The sequence below is a fragment of the Dendrobates tinctorius genome, unplaced genomic scaffold (genome assembly GCF_039654945.1).
Source record: "Dendrobates tinctorius isolate UK_male_01 unplaced genomic scaffold, ASM3965494v1 ptg000009l, whole genome shotgun sequence".
Taxonomy (NCBI): Eukaryota; Metazoa; Chordata; class Amphibia; order Anura; family Dendrobatidae; genus Dendrobates; species Dendrobates tinctorius.
In genome coordinates, this window is record NW_027361677.1 from 22,012,218 (window position 1) to 22,034,443 (window position 22,226).

At 45.8% G+C, this 22,226-nt stretch overlaps 1 protein-coding gene across 3 annotated transcripts in view; it reads left to right on the forward strand.

Moving 5' to 3' along the window:
- Positions 1–1,253: 1,253 nt before the first annotated feature.
- The window catches only part of WWP2 (WW domain containing E3 ubiquitin protein ligase 2), a 51,414-nt gene continuing 30,441 nt past the window's right edge, over positions 1,254–22,226 (forward strand). Inside the window, exons 1-6 of one of the 3 annotated variants that reach the window (XM_073584358.1) lie at positions 1,254–1,421; positions 3,445–3,516; positions 16,658–16,780; positions 16,864–16,921; positions 19,519–19,598; positions 20,528–20,720. In XM_073584358.1, coding sequence (XP_073440459.1) covers positions 3,456–3,516; positions 16,658–16,780; positions 16,864–16,921; positions 19,519–19,598; positions 20,528–20,720 — 515 coding nt within the window. In that variant the 5' untranslated portion in view covers positions 1,254–1,421; positions 3,445–3,455. Of the gene's footprint in view, positions 1,422–1,489; positions 1,858–2,429; positions 2,580–3,444; positions 3,517–16,657; positions 16,781–16,863; positions 16,922–19,518; positions 19,599–20,527; positions 20,721–22,226 lie in introns of those variants that run through there. The other 2 variants (XM_073584365.1, XM_073584374.1) reach the window with 2 other exon arrangements.

Below are 22,226 nucleotides of genomic sequence, written 5' to 3' on the forward strand. Positions count from 1 at the left end.
TGCTGGGCTGTATTATACCATGCTGGGGGGCTATATACCTTTCTGGGCTGTATTATACCATGCTGGGCTGTATTATACTATGCTGGGCTGTATTATACTATGCTGGGCTGTATTATACTATGCTGGGCTGTATTATACCATGCTGGGCTGTATTATACCATGCTGGGCTGTATTATACTATGCTGGGCTGTATTATACTATGCTGGGCTGTATTATACTATGCTGGGCTGTATTATACCATGCTGGGCTGTATTATACCATGCTGGGCTGTATTATACTATGCTGGGCTGTATTATACTATGCTGGGCTGTATTATACTATGCTGGGCTGTATTATACCATGCTGGGCTGTATTATACTATGCTGGGCTGTATTATACTATGCTGGGCTGTATTATACTATGCTGGGCTGTATTATACCATGCTGGGGGGCTATATACCTTCCTGGGCTGTATTATACCATGCTGGGCTGTATTATACTATGCTGGGCTGTATTATACTATGCTGGGCTGTATTATACTATGCTGGGCTGTATTATACCATGCTGGGGGGCTATATACCTTTCTGGGCTGTATTATACTATGCTGGGCTGTATTATACCATGCTGGGCTGTATTATACTATGCTGGGCTGTATTATACTATGCTGGGCTGTATTATACCATGCTGGGCTGTATTATACTATGCTGGGCTGTATTATACTATGCTGGGCTGTATTATACCATGCTGGGCTGTATTATACCATGCTGGGCTGTATTATACTATGCTGGGCTGTATTATACCATGCTGGGCTGTATTATACTATGCTGGGCTGTATTATACTATGCTGGGCTGTATTATACCATGCTGGGCTGTATTATACTATGCTGGGCTGTATTATACTATGCTGGGCTGTATTATACTATGCTGGGCTGTATTATACCATGCTGGGCTGTATTATACTATGCTGGGCTATATTGAGGAGATGAAAAACCGCAGAGCAATCTGCAGGTAAAACCGCAAGTCTTTTGACCTGCAGATTTACCTGCGGATTTTACAAAATCCGCACCCAAATCCGCAGCGTGTGCACATAGCCTAAAGGTAACGCACAGGTGATTGCAGATGATGATGACAATGTGCTGCGTCCCTCCTCTTAGTCACACACTATATATGCCACGGAGGACCTGGCAGGATATATCTGGGACTGAAGGGTTAACTCACGGGCATTTATTCACATCTCCTCCTCTCCTGACCGCTCCTCCCCCCAGATGAGTCACAGTCAGGATTCACTGCTTCCAGGCGCCAGAAAAAATACAAAAGCGGCTCGTTCACCCTACAGAGCCGGCTCATTTCGTTCACCCTGTAGAGCCGGCTCATTTCGTTCACAGCAGGGAGCCGGCTCTTTGTTCACGAACGACACATCACTAGCGGAAGTAAAGAAGGCAGGTAATGTCAACACAGGTTCAGGAGGGGGTTAATGGTGAATTAAAGGGGGCTTAGTGGCCGCATACTGAAGGGAAGGGGGGACGTGAGTTATGTAAGGCAGCAAGTGAGGGAATTGTTTGTGTCAGTCGTGCCCAGGAATATTTGTGCTATGCCTTGGTACCTGGGTTGCTGGGATTTGTAGTCCCACAGCAGCTTTTAGACTGGGCTACACTAAGGTTGGTCTGGAAACTCAGCAGCAGATTATAGCGGAGTTACCATCATTCTGGTCTCCGCCACTGACAGCGCTGCAGCCAATCAGTCAACACCACCAGAATAGACGGTATGAGCCGCGGAGCTCGCTGATTGGCTGCAGCGCTGTTCATGTGACGCCAGCGCTGCACACACCAGGAGCAGTGGAGACTCCACGTCAGACCTGGGGAGGAGGAGTAAAGCACAGGTTGGAATTTTTTTTTTAATCCAAAACTAGGAAGCCCCTTTAACGACACCGGCTAAAATCTCGTTATGGCAGAATCGCTAGAGAAAACTATTTTGCAAAGATGCAACTTCTTCTCCATGATGGGAAAATCCCATTTTTACTGTTAAATGTCTGATTACAGCCTAAGCCTGCATGGAAGGGCTAATCACCGGATGGAAAATGATACCCTCTCCTTATTATAGGGGAAAACATACTGATTTATGGGGGTCTGACCGCCAGGACCCCAAACGATCCCAAAAATGCTTTCCTGTAGAGCCCCCGCGTTGAATGCTCCATTCATTGTCTATTGGACTGCTGGAAATAGCAGAGCGCTGTACTCCTCCCATGGACAATGAATGGATCAGGGGTTGAGTATGTGCTCCTCAGCTTTGTTCAGCACGGTGGGCTCTGAGGAACCCTACGTTGCACTCCTAACAGGACCGGAGCCCTGAAACCGGCCTCCTACCTGCAGGAATCCACTGCTCCTCGGTGGATTAGCCGGCCTGATGTGACAACTTCATCACACACAGCACCGAGCCAGGCTGGCTAATCTAAAGGCGAGCAGGGGATGCTGCTGTCAGGAGGGAGGCTGGTTCAGGGCTCTGATATGGCCGCCAGATAGAGTCCTGCATATGTATTCTCTCCTCTCTATGAATAAGAGAGAGCTTCCTACCTTGGGAATTAGCTGTGAAAGTAACTTTCCCGTAAGTTTTTTTTATGTGTATAAACTTGTAAGCGCCTGACATAAGTCGTGTCTGAACGGTGGCTTCTGATCGAGAAGGTCGTCTTTTTATTGGCGTGCCACACAGCGCAATGTTTCCTGTGTGAACAAGTGACCGGTGCTGTGTGTAAAGGGGGCTGGCTGACTGCGCTTTTCAGTAGCTGCGCCTGCACCCCATTCTTGATGTATAGAAAGAGAAGGGGACTGGCTTGGTCTCTACTTCTTATCGGTGTGTATATGATGAAAAATCACAAATCCTCCAGCCAAAAATTCTGTACAGGGCGCTGATTGTTTAGGTTGTAGATCTGCCTGACGAGCGTCTCCTGTGTTGCCTGTGATGTAGAGGGGGCGCTGTGGTCACCGGAGATTTAGCTTTCCTCAGTCTGTAGGGTCATAAGTAGCAACAATAGATTTTTATTTGTTTAAGCAGTTTAACAATGTAAGGACCTCATAAAAGGGTATAACTGGAGAGGTGGCGGTCACACCCCGGCCCCGGCAGGGAAAGGGTCAACTCCCCCTCTGACATCCCACCTGGTCATTGTCCATGTTTTAGACTTTGCATTGGAGCTTCAAGCACCTCTGACTCCACCAAATGGAACCTTGTGTCTCATCTTCCTGGGCTTCTTTTCTTACTGTTTTCTTTATGCTGTAAACTTGATCCCAATAGTCAGGGCTGGAGCTCATGACAAAGCCGCGTGGTGTGGTAGGCCTGAGTCATAGCGGCCATTAGATGAGCTGCTTCCTCTTCCGAGGGTGACTTCTGTATGCGCCTGGCTGCTAGTGAAGGTGAAACACCACTGCTCCTCTGACACAATCATATTACAGTCTAATCTTTATTTGTTTTGCAGGGAGGATTAATATGGCATCTGCAGGCTCAGGACCGGCGAATGATGGCCAGAAAATGCACCTTAATCTCAAAGGTAAAATTATAAGTAGCTGAACTATGGGATTGTATCTGTGGGTTTGGTATGACACTGTATCTCCTCATGGCCCATAACCCAGGCTGGTAATATAATATACGTACACAGTGACTGCACCAGCAGAATAGTGAGCGCAGCTCTGGAGTATAATATAGGATGTAACTCAGGATCAGTAATGTAATGTATATACACAGTGTCTGCACCAGCAGAATAGTGAGCGCAGCTCTGGAGTATAATACAGGATGTAGCTCAGGATCAGTAATGTAATGTATGTACACAGTGACTGCACCAGCAGAATAGTGAGCGCAGCTCTGGGGTATAATACAGGAGGTAACTCAGGATCAGTAATATGTACACAGTGACTGCACCAGCAGAATAGTGAATGCAGCTCTGGGGTATAATACAGGATGTAACTCAGGATCAGTAATGTAATGTATGTACACAGTGTCTGCACCAGCAGAATAGTGAGCGCAGCTCTGGAGTATAATACAGGTGTAACTCAGGATCAGTAATGTAATGTATGTACACAGTGACTGCACCAGCAGAATAGTGATTGCAGCTCTGGAGTATAATACAGGAGGTAACTCCGGATCAGTAATGTAATGTATGTACACAGTGACTGCACCAGCAGAATAGTGAGTGCAGCTCTGGAGTATAATACAGGATGTAACTCAGGATCAGTAATGTAATGTAGGTACACAGTGACTGCACCAGCAGAATAGTGAGTGCAGCTCTGGGGTATAATACAGGAGGTAACTCAGGATCAGTAATGTAATGTATGTACACAGTGACTGCTCCAGCAGAATAGTGAGCGCAGCTCTGGGGTATAATACAAGATGTAACTCAGGATCAGTAATGTAATGTATATACACAGTGACTGCACCAGCAGAATACTGAGTGCAGCTCTGGAGTATAATACAGGATGTAACTCAGGATCAGTAATGTAATGTGTGTACACAGTAACTGCACCAACAGAATAATGAGTGCAGCTCTGGAGTATAATACAGGATGTAACTCAGGATCAGTAATGTATTGTATGTACACAGTGACTGCACCAGCAGAATAGTGAGTGCAGCTCTGGAGTATAATACAGGATGTAACTCAGGATCAGTAATGTAATGTATGTACACAGTGACTCCACCAGCAGAATAGTGAGCGCAGCTCTGGAGTATAATACAGGATGTAGCTCAGGATCAGTAATGTAATGTATGTACACAGTGACTGCACCAGCAGAATAGTGAGCGCAGCTCTGGGGTATAATACAGGAGGTAACTCAGGATCAGTAATATGTACACAGTGACTGCACCAGCAGAATAGTGAATGCAGCTCTGGGGTATAATACAGGATGTAACTCAGGATCAGTAATGTAATGTATGTACACAGTGTCTGCACCAGCAGAATAGTGAGCGCAGCTCTGGAGTATAATACAGGTGTAACTCAGGATCAGTAATGTAATGTATGTACACAGTGACTGCACCAGCAGAATAGTGATTGCAGCTCTGGAGTATAATACAGGAGGTAACTCCGGATCAGTAATGTAATGTATGTACACAGTGACTGCACCAGCAGAATAGTGTGTGCAGCTCTGGAGTATAATACAGGATGTAACTCAGGATCAGTAATGTATGTACACAGTGACTGCACCAGCAGAATAGTGAGTGCAGCTCTGGAGTATAATACAGGATGTAACTCAGGATCAGTAATGTAATGTATGTACACAGTGACTGCTCCAGCAGAATAGTGAGCGCAGCTCTGGGGTATAATACAGGATGTAACTCAGGATCAGTAATGTAATGTGTGTACACAGTAACTGCACCAACAGAATAATGAGTGCAGCTCTGGAGTATAATACAGGATGTAACTCAGGATCAGTAATGTATTGTATGTACACAGTGACTGCACCAGCAGAATAGTGAGTGCAGCTCTGGAGTATAATACAGGATGTAACTCAGGATCAGTAATGTAATGTATGTACACAGTGACTCCACCAGCAGAATAGTGAGTGCAGCTCTGGAGTATAATACAGGATGTAGCTCAGGATCAGTAATGTAATGTATGTACACAGTGACTGCACCAGCAGAATAGTGAGTACAGCTCTAGAGTATAATACAGGATGTAACTCAGGATCAGTAATGTATGTATACAGTGACTGCACCAGCAGAATAGTGAGCGCAGCTCTGGGGTATAATACAGGAGGTAACTCAGGATCAGTAATATGTACACAGTGACTGCACCAGCAGAATAGTGAATGCAGCTCTGGGGTATAATACAGGATGTAACTCAGGATCAGTAATGTAATGTATGTACACAGTGTCTGCACCAGCAGAATAGTGAGCGCAGCTCTGGAGTATAATACAGGTGTAACTCAGGATCAGTAATGTAATGTATGTACACAGTGACTGCACCAGCAGAATAGTGATTGCAGCTCTGGAGTATAATACAGGAGGTAACTCCGGATCAGTAATGTAATGTATGTACACAGTGACTGCACCAGCAGAATAGTGTGTGCAGCTCTGGAGTATAATACAGGATGTAACTCAGGATCAGTAATGTATGTACACAGTGACTGCACCAGCAGAATAGTGAGTGCAGCTCTGGAGTATAATACAGGATGTAACTCAGGATCAGTAATGTAATGTATGTACACAGTGACTGCTCCAGCAGAATAGTGAGCGCAGCTCTGGGGTATAATACAGGATGTAACTCAGGATCAGTAATGTAATGTGTGTACACAGTAACTGCACCAACAGAATAATGAGTGCAGCTCTGGAGTATAATACAGGATGTAACTCAGGATCAGTAATGTATTGTATGTACACAGTGACTGCACCAGCAGAATAGTGAGTGCAGCTCTGGAGTATAATACAGGATGTAACTCAGGATCAGTAATGTAATGTATGTACACAGTGACTCCACCAGCAGAATAGTGAGTGCAGCTCTGGAGTATAATACAGGATGTAACTCAGGATCAGTAATGTAATGTATGTACACAGTGACTGCTCCAGCAGAATAGTGAGCGCAGCTCTGGGGTATAATACAGGATGTAACTCAGGATCAGTAATGTAATGTGTGTACACAGTAACTGCACCAACAGAATAATGAGTGCAGCTCTGGAGTATAATACAGGATGTAACTCAGGATCAGTAATGTATTGTATGTACACAGTGACTGCACCAGCAGAATAGTGAGTGCAGCTCTGGAGTATAATACAGGATGTAACTCAGGATCAGTAATGTAATGTATGTACACAGTGACTCCACCAGCAGAATAGTGAGTGCAGCTCTGGAGTATAATACAGGATGTAGCTCAGGATCAGTAATGTAATGTATGTACACAGTGACTGCACCAGCAGAATAGTGAGTACAGCTCTAGAGTATAATACAGGATGTAACTCAGGATCAGTAATGTATGTATACAGTGACTGCACCAGCAGAATAGTGAGTGCAGCTCTGGAGTATAATACAGGATGTAACTCAGGATCAGTAGTGTAATGTATGTACACAGTGACTGCACCAGCAGAATAGTGAGTGCAGCTCTGGAGTATAATACAGTATGTAACTCAGGATCAGTAATGTATGTACACAGTGACTGCACCAGCAGAATAGTCAGTGCAGCTCTAGGGTATAATACAGGATGTAACTTCACCCCAATCCCACTGCCACCCTCCGTTACCCTCCCTTCCTTTGAGGTGCACTCTGTGCCCATCTACTCCCCCTCCAACCTCCAACTGGCTGTCATCTACCGCCCCCCAGGGCCAGCCACCACCTTCTTTGATCACTTCACCACCTGGTTACTTCATTTCCTTTCCGCGGACATCCCTACTATCATCATGGGCGACTTCAACATCCCCATTGACACTTCCCTCTCAGCTGCCACTAAACTCCTATCTCTCACTTCCTCCTTCGGCCTCACTCAATGGTCTTCTACAGCCACCCACAAAGATGGCCACACACTGGACCTCATGTTCACCCGCCTCTGCTCCCTATCTAACCTCTCTAACTCACCTCTTCCTCTCTCTGACCACAACCTGCTCACATTCTCTTCCCTCTTCACTCCATGTCTACAATCCCCACCCCACAAACTTTCACACCCTCGCAGGAATCTTAAACACCTTGACCTACACTCATTCTCTGAATCCCTCCTCCCTCTTACAGATATAAGTTCCTTACACAATGCAGATGATGCTGCCGCTCTATATAACACCACAATAGCTGTAGCTTTGGAATCCGCTGCCCCACTTACACATACCAAAACTCGCAAAATCAACAGACAGCCCTGGCACACCAGCCTGACCAAAGAGCTGAGGCGAGCTTCCACGGCTGCTGAGCGCAGATGGAAAAGATCCCACTCCAACGAGCACTTCATCGCATTCAAACAGTCCCTCACTACTTTCAAGACCACACTCGCCACAGCTAAACAAACCTACTTCTCATCTCTCATATCCTCCCTGTCTCACAACCCTAAACAGTTATTCAACACCTTCAATTCTCTCCTCCGCCCCCCAGCACCTCCTCCCTCCCCACTCATCTCAGCTGAAGACTTTGCCTCATTTTTCAAGCAGAAAATTGATAACATCAGGGACAGTTTTGGTCAACAACCCCCAGAGCCCTTCCTCCCGACTTCCCAGCCCTCCACCTTCAAAACCAACTTCTCCACCATTACAGAAGATCGACTCTCCACTCTACTCTCAAGATCACATCTCACCACCTGTGCACTCGACCTGATCCCATCCCACTTCATATCAAACCTCACCACAGTCTTCATCCCAACCCTAACCCATCTCTTCAACCTATCACTGACAACTGGTGTTTTCCCCTCAAGCTTTAAACATGCCTCCATCACACCTATCCTCAAAAAGCCCTCTCTTGACCCATCCTCTGTATCTAGCTATCGCCCTATATCACTTCTCCCATACGCCTCCAAGCTACTGGAACAACACGTCTACCTTGAACTGTCCTCCCATCTCTCTTCTTGCTCCCTCTTCGACCGCTTACAATCTGGCTTCCGGTCACACCACTCCACTGAAACTGCCCTTACTAAGGTCACCAATGACCTCTTAACCGCCAAGAGCAAGCGACACTACTCTGTCCTCCTCCTCCTGGACCTGTCGGCTGCCTTTGACACAGTGGACCATTCCCTATTATTACAGACCCTCTCATCCCTCAGCATCACAGACTTGGCCCTATCCTGGATCTCATCATACCTAGCAGAGTGGACATTCAGCGTCTCCCACTCACACACCACCTCCTCACCTCGCCCCCTATCTGTCGGAGTCCCACAAGGTTCAGTCCTTGGGCCCCTGCTGTTCTCTATTTACACCTTCGGCCTGGGATAGCTCATAGAATCTCATGGCTTTCAGTATCATCTTTACGCTGATGACACACAGATCTACATCTCTGGACCAGATATCACCTCCCTACTAACCAGAATCCCTCAATGTCTGTCCACTATTTCATCATTCTTCTCTGCTAGATTTCTGAAACTCAACATTGACAAAACAGAATTCATCATCTTTCCCCCATCTCACGTGACCCCCCCCCCCTACGAACCTATCAATTACAGTAAATGACTGCCCACTCTCCCCAGTCCCACAAGCTCGCTGCATCGGAGTAATCCTTGACGCTGATCTCTCCTTCAAACCACATATCCAAGCCCTTTCCTCTTCCTGCCGACTTCAGCTCAAAAATATTTCACAAATCCGTTCATTCCTCCCCCAAGAATCTGCAAAAACCCTAGTCCATGCCCCTCATCATCTCTCGCCTTGACTACTGCAACCTCGTGCTCTGTGGCCTTCCCTCAAACACTCTCGCACCCCTCCAATCTATTCTAAACTCTGCTGCCCGACTAATCCACCTGTCCCCTCGCTATTCCCCGCTTCTCCCCTCTGTCAATCCCTTCACTGGCTCCCAATTGCCCAGAGACTCCATTACAAAACCCTAACCATGACATACAAAGCCATCCACAACTTGTCTCCTCCATACATCTGTGACATCGTCTCCCGGTACTTACCTGCACGAAACCTCCGATCCTCACAAAATCTCCTTCTCTACTCCCGTCTTATCTCCTCTTCCCACAATCGCATACAAGATTTCTCTCGCGCATCCCCTCTACTCTGGAACTCTCTACCACAGCATAACAGACTCTCACCTACCATCGAAACCTTCAAAAAGAGCCTGAAGACTCACCTCTTCCGACAAGCCTATAACCTGCAGTAACCACCGATCCACCAAACCGCTGCACGACCAGCTCTACCCTCGCCTACTGTATCCTCACCCATCCCTTGTAGATTGTGAGCCCTCGCGGGCAGGATCCTATCTCCTCCTGTACCAGTTATGACTTGTATTGTTTAAGATTATTGTACTTGTTTTTATGTATACCCCTCCTTACATGTAAAGTGCCATGGAATAAATAGCGCTATAACAATAAATAATAATAATAATAATAATAACTCAGGATCAGTAATGTAATGTATGTACACAGTGACTGTACCAGCAGAATAGTGAGTGCAGCTCTGGAGTATAATACAGGATGTAACTCGGGATCAGTAATGTATATGCACAGTGACTGCTTCAGCAGAATAGCGAGTGCAGCTCTGGAGTATAATACATTACATTACTGATCCTGAGTTACATCCTGTATGTACAAAATGACTGCACTAGCAGAATAGTGAGTGCAGCTCTGCAGTATAATACAGAACGGAATCAGAAAAGGATATGTAATGTATGTACACAGTGATTGCACCAATTGTAAACACGTCATGAAATGCATGACACCTACAAAATCTAAGGGTACCGTTACACATAGCGATGCACCAGCGATCCCGACAACGATATGGATCACTGGTGCATCGCTAAGTGTTCGTTAGTGAGCTGCCACACAGGCAGATCTCACCAGCGACATAGTAGGGGTCGGGGGTCTCTACTTACCTGTCAGACGCGGCGATCCTGACGTCCTCCCGCCCGCGTCCACACGTCGCTCGTCGTCACAGCAGGAAGTGGCCGACGAGAAATGGTCCAGGACCTTCTCACGTGATCAGCGATAACCAGCGGGGGAGCCGGTCGGAGGTAAGTATCACATGTAGCGATATCGCTGCTACGTCACAAAATCGGTGACTTTACAGCGATATTGCTAGCGATATCGCAGTGTGTAACGGGGGCTTAAGACTATCAAAGGTGTGGTTCTACAGCATAGAGGACACTATCACGGAAAATCGCACAACGAAGACATAATGTACAAATAAGAAAACTGCGATCAGAAATTCCAATAATACATGTAAGTAGGCAAAAATCCAAAAATTTATTGAGTAAATAGGTACTAAGAGGGGAAGGGGTCCACCAAACAGCACATGTTACAGAAGGGCGCCCACAGGATCATCATAATAATCATCATATGTGTGTGTGTATGTATGTGTATATATATATAATATATCTATCTATTCATTAATAACACAGATGGGGATACATATCAAAGTTATTCACAAAATGATAATATTGCACATTCCCCACATGGCCTAAGAAAACATGAAGAAACCAATACTGCCCGCATTAGTATTGATTAATTATACAAATAAGACATTACCAGATCAATGAACGGGCGTACGTCCTGGACACCCCCAACGCGCGTTTCGGCGGTCTGTGCCTTTCTCAAGGGGACCTGTACCTTTTGTGTTTGTTCCTTTGCAGCAGGAATTTTAAGGGCTGCTCCTGCTGTTATAAGGTGATGGCATATCTTTATGACCTCCAAAAAATCATGAGAATGAAAGGGTCCCTGAACTGATCTAGCACTGCTCCCCTTTTTATGTTTTCCCTATACAGTAGCTCAAGTATCCATAGCTATTTGAATGAGCAAGTAAGCATGGAGTCGCAATATAGGAAGAATCACTGCTGAGGCCCTCTTATTTGCCGGATCTGTTGGATACTAGAATTCAGAAATCATCAGATCACAAAGTGATGACGTATCTTGGGCTACATGAATGCATTTAACGTATACACTCGGATGTGTATATCAAGCAGATGCTTTAGATGCACATGTTTGGCACCTGTCAACCATAATACTAACAGGCGCCAATAAAATTTGGCTTGTGTCGCTGTTTTCTGAGACCCATAACTTTTTTTTATTTTTCCATCCATGGAGCTGTGTGAGGCCTTGTTTTTTTTTTTTATCAAGCTGTAGTTTATAATGGTACCATGTTGGAATACATACTACATTTTGATGGCATTTTATCTCATTTTTTTGTGGGATGTGTGGTGGTCCCCCACCCCTGCCCCTGCCCAAAAAAAGGTGGCAATTTTTACATCATCTTGCTTTTTTGGTTTCTTTACGACCTTTGCTATCGTTTGCTTGCTTGGTCTTTATACCATCACAGCCTTTGATTACATAGTAAAAATCACAATCTCCTATGAGGTCTGGACTGTGGCAGGTTTTCACAGGTAGTACTGACATGGCAGTGATGGAGGCCTTCCCTAGGCCTCAGATACCGTGGCGGTTAACCCGAAATGGACGCTAGGGCAAGATCGCTCGCTTTAAATGCCACTGACACTGTTAGACAGTGGCATTTAAAGGCTTAATACTTGGCAGCAGTGGTCGGGAGCTAGCTGTTAAGAGGCTGACGCAGGCTGCATAACACAGAAACCTAAAGAACAACTGATCACATTAACCTGTGTGTGCACCTGGGTGTAACAGGGAGGACGGTCACACTCAGGTTTTTAGACATCCTCCGGCTCCATTCTGACAGCGGCAAAAAAGGAATGCCTCCAGAATACATGCATGCTCTGGACAGAAGGGTAGGAGACAGAGCTGTCAGATGAATGAATGGAGAAAATGCAAAAACCAAAAATGACTTTGGCTGTGCCTGGAACATCCACCATAGTGGCCTGGCATCTACCTCCAGTGGGTTGGCACATATCAAGACCCGACATGAACCCTTCCCCAAGAATCAAGCTTCAAGATGCCGTAAATTTAGGGTGCAGTTTAGCCGCCAGCGGCCGCCATTGCCTCTTCTTGCAAGAAAAAAATAAAGATGGCAAAATATGAAACAGGAGGGACGGAGGATTTATGATGCCGGGAAAGGAAAACCCAGGCTGGAATACATGTCCATTGTACCTTTTTGTGTTGGGACACAGGGAGCCTGTAATAGTAGGAGGGGGATGACACACGTTGGGGTTACGCGCTGGCACACCGGAGCCTGTCGATGGCTGAATATTCAGGTTTACACATTCACTTCCACACTGCACTTTTTGTTCATTGTGGAGCTGGATATTCCCGTCACACAATAGTGGCTTGTGTTAGCCCTCTCCAGGTAGCCTGAGGTTACTGCAGTGAGTCAGCCGGGGACACACAGCGTTCACGGACTCATGTAAAATTCCTCCGCTTGATCTGGGGGGCATATGAGGGGGGTTATGGTCTTTTAGACCGTGAGAGGCGATAACGACATCTCCGCAGGGAGCTCGCAAGTTTCAGGTCGCACTTTTCCAGTTTCACCAGCTGAATGATTTTCACTCGTAATTCATTAATCAGTTATTAAAATGCAGTTTTCCAGGCAAATGTTTATTGTAGGATTTCTTCCTAGTCTCTTAGGGTACCGATGCGCCAGCGATCCCTACCACGATACGACCCGGTCAGGATCGCTGGTGCATCACTAAGTGGTCGCTAGTGAGCTGCCGCACAGGCAGATCTCACCAGCGACATAGTAGGGGTCGGGGGTCGCTACTTACCTGTCAGACGAGGCGATCCTGACGTCCTCCCGCCCGCGTCCACGCATCACTCGTCGCCACAGCAGGAAGCGGCCGACAAGAAACGGCCCAGGCCGTTCTCCCGCGATCAGCGATAATCAGCGGGGGAGCCGGTTGGAGGTAAGTATCACACATAGCGATCAATGCATTGCAGGAGGTAAGTGCACGCTGAAGCTGGCATGACTTGCAATCAAACACATGACATGGGCTGCGGACCAGCGTCCGGCCAGGACCAAATGCCCCCAATGCTCCCCTCAAAGAGGATCAGTGTTTACCACATTTCATCCCCCCAAAAAATCCAAGCAGGAGCTGGCCTTTGAAATCATTAGTTTGCGGCTGATTTTCATTGCAGATTTTAGCAATGAACAGGGCATCACATCTGCTGCCAAAATAATCCACCGGGAAATCTTGTAAATTTAGCTGCAGATTTGCAACAGATTCCATAGCAGAATGTCCATGTCATGTAGACGGACTCTCATTATAGTGATCAGCCTAGGAATAGATTAGTAGATCCAATGCTCCTGTTGGGAGTTGTAGTATCAGTACATCAAGATAGTCGAAAGTTCACAAGTGCTACCCTGACCTCTTGTACTCCTCCTGTCCCTCCAGCTAGTTGTAGAACCACAACTCCCAGAAGAAGCAGCAGAGTACGGATCGGCGTCACGAGCCCCTGCTGGTCATCCGGAGCATCTGCTCAACCGGAGCGTTTTTTGGCTATACTGAGCTCTTATTTGCTTGCCGCCATCTGCATTTTTTGAGTGGCACGCATAATCCTCTAAAATATAAAATGTTTTACAAGCTTCTTTGGGGGGATTTCCTTGATGTTGAAATTGGGTGTCAGAAGTGTTGGGGGGGTGCAGCTGCAGATGTTCCGCTTAGTGCTTGGAGGAGGCTGGCACCCCCACATTGTAAGCAATGAGGGGGTTAACCCAGGCCAGGGATAGGAAATCTTTATTCGCCCCCCTCCACCTCCTTCCAGTAGCTGTTCCACCCCTCCCAATAACAAAAAGTGTGTGTATATTATATATAGTATATATATATATTTGGCTTTCATTCTGTATGCAGCGAGGGGTTCACAAACAGCAGCGATCTGGTGGTTACAGAGCATTGCTGTGTGCCGGGAGGGGGCACAGAGTACCCCTCTGTGTCCTGCGCCCCCTTCTCCACGGCATGTGTTTATTTAACTTCAGAAACAGAGAGGTGTGTGTGAGGGGGCGAGGGGGAGGAGGGTTAATTCCCCCAATTTGATATACCTTGTAAAAGCATGGGGGAGTCTGCTCCAAGCAGACCAACTTCCTCCAAGTCATTAGTGTCATTAGCGGAGGGGAGCGTTCGGCACAATGAGTTCTGTGTGAGCGTCTAATGTAGAAAGGGCCATTCACGGCCACCCGATACACCCCAAAAGGACCTACAATGCCAGCACTATGCTCCTATATCCTTATCGATTACCCCCCCCATCATCTCACTGGTGTGTGCACGCTCACACGTGAAAGTCACGCTTACACCTCCGTAATGTCACACGACGGACATGCATCACATTTTGGCGATCACCCGTACATTTTTCCAAAGTAATGGCTTTTTTTCGGGCTCAGATTTCAAAGAAGAGCAGCAGCGGTAAAGATGCCCACGTGGGTGGTATGTTGGCACCATGGCGGGTTCTGATGCATTGCATCACTGGGGATTGTTTCCAAGCAAGTAAACACGAAGTCATAAATGTACGTCCCCCATTTACATAAATCCAGCTCGACCTTTATGTCACGGAAAGCTCTGCAAGTTTCCGAAAATACTCTGAGATCAAGATCTGTGTTTGCTGCCAGTGAATGGAATCAGGCTTGTTTGTATCCAGAGGCTGTAAACTTGTTCAGAGCTATTATCTGTTATCTGTTGTTTTTACCTCCTGAATGTAAATATTTTTTCCTTTCAAGGAAAGCAAGCAGAGATCTTAACATTGGTGAGCGATACAAAGAATATGTAAAGTTGCAGAATTTTTTTTTTATTGGGCAACAAAGCCCAAGCATAGGTGAAAGGTTATACAAACGCCACATTGATGTTACTCTGGTCTTCTCACGGATTTAGGGATAGGGGGCGTTGAACAAACTTTCAGGTCTGGGAAACTCCTTTATTTAGCTTCCAAATAAGTTATTTATTGTAACGTATATTGACTCTTAATGGTAAAGGGAACTTATCAGCTTTAACATATGGCAGTATATAGACTCTTGCTCCCACAATTAAAATGATACCTTTTTTGGAATAATCCGATGTGCCAATCATGAGAAATCTAAAGTAGAAGCCACATGCCAATCAGGCGGGAAGTGCACTGGGGGAGTGTCATTGCACCTGATCTGCTTCTTTATTGACACGCCCCCAGTGCACTTCCTGCCTGAATTACATGTCACTTCACTGTTAGATTTCTCATCACTGGCTCATTGGATCGCTATAAAAAGGGTATCATGTTGGGGGGCAAGCGCCTATATAGCCAAACCACTATTGCCATATGTAAACTTTAAGACCAGGCCACCTTCCCCTCTTAATGACCAGGTACACATTTGCTTCCTTAAATGCAGTTTGAAAGCTGTAATGTATAATATATTTTCTTGTGCCTGGGATTTACTTTTAATATATAAATTAAATAATTTTAATAAAAGCATCTAAGCCTGTATATTTTATTTTACTATTACATGATTTTATTTTCACATTATAATATTTTTATTGCATTTTTTATACATTATTATTTATACATTTATTAATTGCGTCCCTCCCTATGTCCCGTTATTATTATGTAGGAGACATATCTTTTTTTGTGTCATCAGGGCAGGACTACAGATGCGGTCTGGGAAAGCTCTGGTGGTATTTTAGCTGTATTATTTTTTCTTTTAAATTTAATTTATTTTACCATAAAATTTTTATACTATAGCAGAACATTAATTTTTTTTTTTTTTTTTTCTTTAGCCAATTTATTTGACCATTACATTTTGATATTTATTTTTTTTAATATTTCCCTGTAACTGGCACCTATCAGCCCCAGTTACAGGGTAAGTACCGACTCATGAGAACTGTGGATGTGATCTGGGTCTGCACGTCATCAGCAGGACTGGAGTAGTAAGCAGCATTACCCCTTTTTTGATCACTTAATACATGGCAGTCATTGAGCGCCCGTGTATCCAGAAATCGGGAAGATACAGTCTCTGTCTTCTCTCTGGAGAATGAATGTTGGCTTTCCTCTCTTGTAGCTGCTGGATGTATATGGACTGGCCTGTAGATCTGAAGAGGTTGGGCAGCCCACAAACTTATACTGTATGATGATGATGGTGGAAATCTCCAAAAACGGCCACATCCCTGGGTATACGTGTGTCATGTAAATATTGTATTTTTGGAGTATAACTCTTTATGACATCTGCTCTGACTTCCAGTGAAGAATACCCCGTTGCTGCTGAACATACAGACCCCCGCAGAACACAGCGGCAGCGCAGACAGCAGCCGGGACGCCGACTGGGGTAAGCCCTGTGCTGAGCCCGGATCGCCCACTCAGGACGGTGAGTGCAGCTCCTGTGGAAATGAATCGCGGCACTTGTTAATCTCTTTTACCCTGTGATCGTGTCTGGTTTTTACCTTACAGAAGCCACAGACTCTGAGATGATATTTGAGAATGGTCACTTTGCTCTAGACAAAGTCAGGTTTGTACCCCCACTTACATGTATATCACTGCACACATTGTACGGCCCCTGTATACATCTCTGTATCAGAATGACTGTATTGTATGAACCTGTATAAACAGCAGCTACATAGAGACTTCTTCTTCATTCTTTTCATGCTTAACCTTTTCCACACCAGATTTACTTTTGCATAAAGAATAGTTATATTCCTTGACAGCACGCATGAATTTATGACCAGGCACATGATAAAAGTTTCAGAGCCTTATTAACATGAAACTGCAAAATGCTTATAAAGATTTTACATATTAAACCTCTTCTTCCTGCTCTACCACCTCTATATACGGTAGATAACACAGGATCCACCATTCCCACTAGGTGATATCACAGCTCACCTCCTCCTCCTCCTGTACAATGACCCACTTCCTGTGGACTGAAAGCAGTGAAACTTGGCACAGTTGTTAGTCCTTCTCTACATAGGTGCCACCTAGGGACGCACACTTTTCCCATCTTTTTAAGCAACTGTAAACACCTCACTTGTAGAAGTCGACAGGTTGCTCCAAAAGCCACGTTGTGACTTCGGGTATCAGAGTCTCATCATCTGGAAAATTCCAGCCCTTCAAACATAACTTCATTGTTTTGAAGAGGTAGACGTTCGATGGTGCAATGCCAGGCAATGCGGTAGAATCAGAGCCACAGGAGCATGGCTTTATTTGGGCACCATGTGAGTTGTGAACTGGAGCATTGACTTGCAGAAAGCGGACACATTTGGTGAGCATGCCACGTCTCTTGGTTTTGATGGCCTCCCCAATTTCCGCAGCAGGGAAGTATGCCCCAGTGATCGTGGTACCCTTTGCTAGGAAGTCCATCAATACTACTCCGTGCTGGTCCCAAAACACTGTGAGCATGACCTTGCCTGCCGAGGGTTGGGCACGTGCCTTCTTTGGAGGCGGTGAGATGTTCTGCTTCCATTGCATCGGCTGGACTGTCGTCTGAGGATCATAGTGATGTACCCAGCTTTCATCCTGTGTGATCAGTCTGTTGAAAAAGTCCTCCTGGCTTCCATGGCACATCGTCAATAGAGCCTGAGAGCATTCGACTCGTTCCTGCTTCTGGAAAGGTGTGAGCAGCCGGGGAACCCAGCGAGTGGATACCTTGTGCATGTGAAGATGGTCTTGGATGATTTTTTTTCCACGGACCCCACACGAATCTTGACATTTTGGGCTAGGTTCCGAATGGTTATGCAGCGATTTTCCAAAATGTCGACCTCCACTTGCTGGATGGTGTGTTTGAATAGCATGGTGGGGTCACCCTGGAATTGGAGCTGTTTGCACCGAAGTCAGAACACATTTGAATTGACGATGCCAGTTCTTGACTACATCATATGATGAGGAATCATCACCATAAGCCTCTTTCATCTCATCGAACGTCTCCTTTGGTGTGCGGCCTTTCAAGTAAAGGAACTTGATAACTGGGTCCATTATCACACCACTTCAGCACCTGTAAAATCAAGACCGTTATCAGCTGAGTGGCAAATTGGCACGTAACCTGTAGAGACTTATATCATTACACATATGCAGTTTAAGCATCCTGTGATAAATAGAAGTGGGTCAGGGGAAATCTTTAATGAACCCGCCTCGTTTATACAGTAGATAACAAAGGATCCACCATTCACAATAGGTGATGTCACAGCTCACCTCCTCCTCCTGTGCAATGACTGATAACACCTCTATATACAGTAGATGACACAGGATCCACCATTCACAATAGGTGGTATCACAGATCACCTCCTCCTCCTGTACGATGACAGATAACACATCTTTATACAGTAGACATGAGTTATAGGGATGCATCATGCACATGTGAAGTCGGGGATCACAGTAGAATAAATAGTCTTTATGTAATGTACCGGGGACGCAGCATTCTCATTTTTTCCTAGTCCGCATGGCCTGGGATTCTTTTCTTGGGCTGCGCAGATATTTAATGTATATAAAATGCCATCACTCTTTCCGTAGCACCTCCGGTAATTCGATCTATTTTCATATTTTTTTGCCGGCTCGCCGCAGCGCTGTCTTTGTCTCCACGTCCCGTGTCGTCCTCTCCTTTATTTCGCACTGCCCTGCAGAATGTCTCATGGGATTGTGTCTGTGAGGTGCCACTGATGGGGTCACTGTTTCTTTCACCTACTTACTAAAACGCCCGCTGAGAATCCACCCCAGAGCGGGGTCACAGTTATGAGCGCACACTCCCAGTAGCATCCTCATGTCCTGGATATTCCACGACGTTCCTCCCTTTGAAGAAAGAAATTTTAACGGCATATTGTAAATTCTGTATCGATGACTTTTGACCGAAGAGCTGACATTTGGTCATTCAATATAAGTAATCAAATAAGGAAAGAACTGACTGGCTGGGTAATCGGTCCCGAATTGCAAAACCTAAATCTGTACGGACCAGCAAGGAGCATTAGGAGATTTCAGCTCTGGAGGCACACTGATGGTGAATTCAGCTCTGACTATAATGCAGCCTGTAACTTAGCTTTTTCTGTGATTTTTACTTATTTTTATATTGACGGCCAATATTTAAAATGTCTTTTTTTTGGGGGGGGGGGGCTGATTCTATAGCGCTCATCCTCAAGCGACAGAGAACGGTTCTAGACGGCCGGGTAAAAGCCAAAGTGAGACAGATGACGTCACTGTGATTGGTGAGTGTGACGCTTTGGGTGAGCAAAAGATGGTGCGTTTCGATGAATACATAATTGGACATCATGCCTTATTATCCTGGAAACATCCAACGAACGAGTAAAATGCCTCGTTGGTCAGGTGATCGGATCGATGTTGCCGGCAAATAAATCCTCGTTATCGGCGGCACATTGCCCAGTGTAAACAGGGTGCACTGCTGGTACATGATGCTGTTTGGGGTCAGAACAATCATACTGGTGACCGCTCAGTCCCTATCTGCTCACCACCGTTATTTACAGACCTTTAAAGGTGTTGTCTGGTTACACATAGTGACAGCTGTCAGAGCAAATAACAGATGATCGGTGGGTAGTGCCGGGTCTCCTATCCTCACAATCCATAGGCTAGGTCATCAATATATGTGGCTGGACATCCCCTTTAAGCTGATAGAGGATTGTTAAAAGGGTTGTCCAGGCTTCGGGCACAAGTCTGCGGTCACTATTTGTGAATCCTGACAGCGTGCACAGTGCGCTCTGTTAGTATTCCCGGTGTCGACCCCAGGAGCAGGCGATCACGTCTGCGATTTCCAGCCACTTTCCGACTAGACTTGTCCGTCCTCGCTCAGTTCACTTGTATTGAGTGAGGCTGCACAAGTCTAGTCGGCATGTGACCTCATGTATGAAAAGCTGCATTGGAGAATCCTGACCGCGAGTTCATTTCATGCTGTTTGCAGTCACATAGAGCCACTGCAGACTTGGGCCCCAATCTTGGACAACTCCTTTAAGACCTGATAAAGCCCACAGTAATAAGCAGAAACTTTGCAAAATGGAAGTTTTTAAACACTTCAGAAAGTTGTAGATCTATCTATGAATGTATAATTATAAGTGCATTTAGCTGAATCTGGTTTTATACATCTGCATCCAAACTGTTTTTTTTTTTTTTATTTTCTTTCCAGTGAACGGCGATCATGACCACACGTCTGGGTCAAACACTCTGACCTCGGTAGGAAGCGCCTTGACGAGCAGCGTCACCAGTTCCACACCTTCCCCTGGTTTAGGGTTACCACCCGGGGCAAACGTAGAGTCATCGGAGACTCAGTCATTGTTGTCTAGTGCTGCCACCCCGTCTTCAGACAGTTTGCCATCTGGGTAAGAAAGGTGCAGTCACTTGGATGTGCTTCTGCCAGTTGCAATGTGTACAGGAGACTGCAGCACACCGCGGCTACCAGCCCTGAATGCTTCATTATGTGTGTGCGTGAAAGGCGTCTTTCTCCTGACACAGAGGCGGCCTGTTTGTGTGCAAGGGACAGTCCGGTGCAATCACATACACCTCACTGGAGATGGGGGGCGCTTCTCCACCCTGTTGGATGCCACTGTCCATGTTTCACGGCTAGATGTACCATTGACGTCAGATACCCGCTGCTTTAAAACCTACCATTTAGTTTTAACAGGAGACCTACTACTACCACTATGAGACAAACTACTACCACCAAAAAGCAGTTCCTCTGGTCATCATCACATTATGAGGTGTTATGCAGCACCACATAACTGCGGTTACCCGTCACTGACATTAGTAATGACCTCATTTATGGGGGTAGTCCTAACACACCTTAGGGGTAGGGCCTCACAATGACTTTGGTCTCAGGTTGCAAAAGAGGTTAGTGAATATGGCTGCATTGCAGCATGTCACAAACAATCCAAGCTAGATTGCATGCTACTTTCACTGAAGTCTGTGCAAAGTCTGCTCACTTGTGTCATGCTTTTAAAAAAAAAAAAATTGTCCAATAGGTGTTGCAAATCCTATATTGTACGTAAGTCAGAGCCAAATCGCACAAAACAGCAAGTTGTGCACAAACTGCATATAGTTTTGGTTGTGTAACTATCTTTATAGCCCTAGTGTAAGGGGTGGTCTCACGGACAACCCCTCTAACAGCGCCATCAGTCAGCTGTCGGTCACCAGATCAGCTTCCGTTCCTTGTGGAAGCCGCAGCGCCATGATGTCCCTGGATCAGCTACTATAGAGGAGATTTAGTATTACATGGCCGGATGATAAATGGAGTCTCAGGTCTCCCAAAGGGGGAATTGCTGCTGATCAGCGGCTCTCCCAATGGAGGCCCCTATAACTGATGCTGTAGTAGGCCACTTACACAGAAGCGATTTCCCACTCATTACTAAATGGACATGGATGTCTTTGGGAAACTTTTTTTAATTGCGTGTATTTTTTGGCTGAAAATCATTTTTCCGATTGGGGAATTTTGCTCCATTTGCCTTCCCTAGTCTCTGCTTTGCAGGGTGGAAGCACAATGCATGGAGCAGAGTTTATAAGTCTTTTATCTGTATTTTTCTGAAAGTTCAGCATCATAGTTTTAATGTCGGCTGAACTGACCAGTTTCAAAGTGTCCATCCGGCTAGCTAAGGTGTATGGGATCGGCGGAGATTCGGGGAAGGATCTGCCATGTCCGATTTCGGACTGCCGATCGCTTTAATCTCTCGGAGATGAACTATGTATGGCGACGGCTTTCTCATAAAGTGGGCACTCAGGCAGAGAAGAACTTGTGGGTGAGATAGCCGTCCGCTACTGGTGAGTAAAGATTGATGATTTACTCACACTACCGTGTGATCCTGGGTGAAATCTCTATGTAGAAATCCCACCAG